This window comes from Austrofundulus limnaeus, unplaced genomic scaffold (genome assembly GCF_001266775.1).
Source record: "Austrofundulus limnaeus strain Quisiro unplaced genomic scaffold, Austrofundulus_limnaeus-1.0 Scaffold569, whole genome shotgun sequence".
NCBI lineage: Eukaryota > Metazoa > Chordata > Actinopteri > Cyprinodontiformes > Rivulidae > Austrofundulus > Austrofundulus limnaeus.
The window spans coordinates 112108-115444 of NW_013952971.1; the positions used below are offsets into that span (position 1 = coordinate 112108).

The 3337-nt window shown below is 33.7% G+C and overlaps 1 protein-coding gene across 1 annotated transcript in view; it reads left to right on the forward strand.

The window, feature by feature from the left end:
• LOC106530873 (sodium-dependent neutral amino acid transporter B(0)AT1) overlaps positions 1-2392 on the forward strand; it is an 8401-nt gene extending 6009 nt beyond the window's left edge. The window contains exons 11-12 of the mRNA XM_014026583.1: positions 1257-1419; positions 1571-2392. Of these exons, the coding sequence (XP_013882037.1) occupies positions 1257-1419; positions 1571-1780 (373 nt within the window). The 3' untranslated portion in view covers positions 1781-2392. The remainder of the gene's footprint in view (positions 1-1256; positions 1420-1570) is intronic.
• Positions 2393-3337: the final 945 nt, after the last annotated feature.

The following is a 3337-nucleotide window of genomic DNA, read 5'->3' on the forward strand; positions in this document are numbered from 1 at the left end:
TTTTACAGTCTTTATTTTACAGTTAAAATAAATGTTTATCAAATAAAGTCTAATGTTACAACTAATCATGGATCCCTCTAAAAACTCTGTCCACTTCCTTCCAAAGAAATTGTTTGACAACAAAATATATATTTTTGTTGAAGCTTAAGTCCCCTAAAAAGTGTAACACGTTTTTTTTAAGTCTATTTACAGTTTCCTATCAGTTATTAACTATTTCAGCAGGCATTCAAAGTTTAATGGTGACAAGACAAAAAAAAAAAGACTAGACAGCCTTAAAAAAAGAAAAACTGTAAAACACAGCACAATTGTTGTTTTGGTTTCTAGGAAACAAAGTGATCATAAACGTGTCATCGGCTTTGAAATTCTTTGTTATTTTAAGTCCAATTGTAAACACCAAAAAAGTTTTTAGAAGTTTTTGTCTTTTTTTTTTAACCACAAATTCAGTTTTGCAAACTCAGCAGAAAACATACAGTGTAGTGTAGATTGGACTTCAGTGGTTCATACAGTTCAATATGTAGTTAAGTACAGATACATTTCTTAACCCCTTGAATCCTTTGTAAAATAAGCAGCGGAGGTAGCTCATTGAAGGTTTAATGCTCATAAACTGTAGACCATTTTAGATGTTTATAAAGTAAAAAAATACAGATTTATTTTCATCCAAAGGATGTTAATTATCCACCTAAATTCAAAAATTAATACATTTTAGATCTCGACCTTTTCATGGTACATGATTTATTTTATTTGGGATTAAATGTGACTAAAGATGCACATTTAAACCAGCCTGAAATCTAAATGTTGTCATAAATGTAGAAACAAGTTCCAGTAAGTCCTGGTTTCTGATATTCAGTGAAGTAAATCTTCAAACAAAGCAGAAAATCACTGATTATCACATCCTGGCCTTGAAGTAGAGATAACATGTTTGAGTCACAAGAGAGATAAAGAAGTACAGAACGTGGCTTGTTGTGCAGAGAGGCAGAGTTCAACAATGTGGAGTTGGTTTTGTTGTTTCATAATTTAAATACCATTAATGAAGGCAATACAGTTTGTTTAATAATTGTAACTAGCAGCTAATCATTATGAAAAATGTTCAGAATATCCTATTATGATATGTGTATTTATTGTGCTCACACAGTTGAGTTTGTCAACATCATTCAGTTTAAGGACACATTAACACATTGCTAAATGTACTGTAACTAAACGACAGGGTCATTTCTTCCACACTCGGCTCATTACGTCTCCTTCTTGCTCTGGAACAGGTTTAACAAGGACATTGAGTTTATGATTGGCCACAAACCCAACATCTTCTGGCAGGCGACATGGAGAGTGATCAGCCCGCTCATCATGATCTTCATCTTAATTTTCTACTTTGTAACACAAGTCACGAAGAACTTCACCTATCTGGTCTGGGACCAGGAGTCGGTAAGAGTTTCATTACCCTGAAATATTTAGGATTTTTGGTTCTGAAGAGATGTTTACTCCCAATTCCTTTTTCATTCAACGATGGTTAAAACTAAATTTGAGTCATAGCTGTGTTGATGTCAATTACGAGTGTGTTTTTCTCTTCTTACAGGAAATGTTTCCCACACTGGATGAGCGCTCGTACCCCCCCTGGATCTACGTTATTATCTTCATCCTGGCTGGAATTCCCAGTTTAACTATCCCCCTGTTTGCCCTCTTCAAGTTCCTAAAAAACACATGTTGCAAGAAAGACAAGTTCAGGAAGAATTCAGTGGACACGATCTCGGCCAAAATACAAATGAACGAAAAAATAAAGTACTAAACAGACTTAGTAAGATTATGCAATGCGACTGGACTTATTATAATTTAAGCTTTTTTGTTTGCTGTGCAATGATAAAAAAAAAGAACTCCAGTAGCCAATGGTTTTTTACCTTTGAAAGGCAGAAGTCAGTTTGGGGTGTTTTATGTGAACATTTCTGAAAGACAGAACAATCAAACACCTATGGTATCGTGACAACAATTTATCTGTTATAGTTCGCTCCTTTAATGGCCTCAGTTTGGACAAATATAATTTTGACTGGACTGACAAGCTAGAGCGAGAGTTAACAACATATAAAGTGGATTATGGCTGTCATATAACTACAGTCTAAAAGATTTCATGGCATTTGTGCAAACTCTCACAAATTTATAGACAACCACCTGTTTTGACTTACATGGCCATTTATGTAGGTTTCTATGGGTATTTGTTGGCACGAATAGTAAAAGCAGCAGCTAGTTGGAGCACCTCTGGTGCAGCCGAGGCTGGAATATTACCATTTTTGTGCTAGAATAACCAAACAGACAGCAGTGTAAAGATGAAATAATAAAGTTTTTGACAGTGTTAGACAGTATAAGTATTCTTTTATTTATCTGACATTAAACTATTACAACACTGCCTGCTAATGTGAAATATAGAGTTGAAAAAACAGACAAAATAAAATAAAATAAAAAAAATAAAATTCATATGAAGAAGAGCAAGCCCAATTAAGATGTGCTTGTTTTTATCATTCTTTTTGAGTAAATTATGAACTAATCACACCATTGTGCTTTATTTTATTAGTTTTATTATAACCTGAATAACAGACTTTCTCAGTTTATGCAACTTTAGTTTGCAGCTCATGTGGTTCAGAGAAAATGGTCTATATACTTTATATTATTATACAAATTAATAGATGTGTATTTTTTTTACCCATGTGTTTGTGAGACTCGTTTCCTATAGAAAGTCACATAGTGACCTTAGCAAAGTGACGTTATCACAATAAAAACAAATATTTTGTGCTGCTGTCTTTTTTATGAGATCCTGTTTCAACACATTTTACACTTCAGTGCAGTGACACTAAAATATTTTCAAGAGGTCAATTACCTCCCAGACTCACCAATAACCTTCTCTTTACACATTTAAAAATGATGAAGGACTCTTTGCTCATCTCATATTGACCGTTTTGTAGTTAGTGCATGGATAAAATCAGACACAAATACATTTAGAGCTGCTTCCAGTCTTCAAGGTCAACATTCAGCTAGCATTCCGGTCCTTTAAGCCCGATTTATTGTTGTATTTTATATACAAACATGTTTATAAATGAGTTTTACTGGTATTTTATGTTGTGATATTGAAATATCTTCAATGCACAAAATTGCCATGTGACATAATGACAATAGAGCTGAAACAGGTAGACATGAACTTTGTTTAGACCAAGTATATTTCAGCAAACTGGAAGTAGGCACCACAATGCATTGCAAAATACGGTCTTCAAGCATAAACATAGCTATCAAAAAGGTCAGTTACATTACTGGAGTTCAGAGGACAATGGTGCACTCCATTTATACATACTAACTGAAT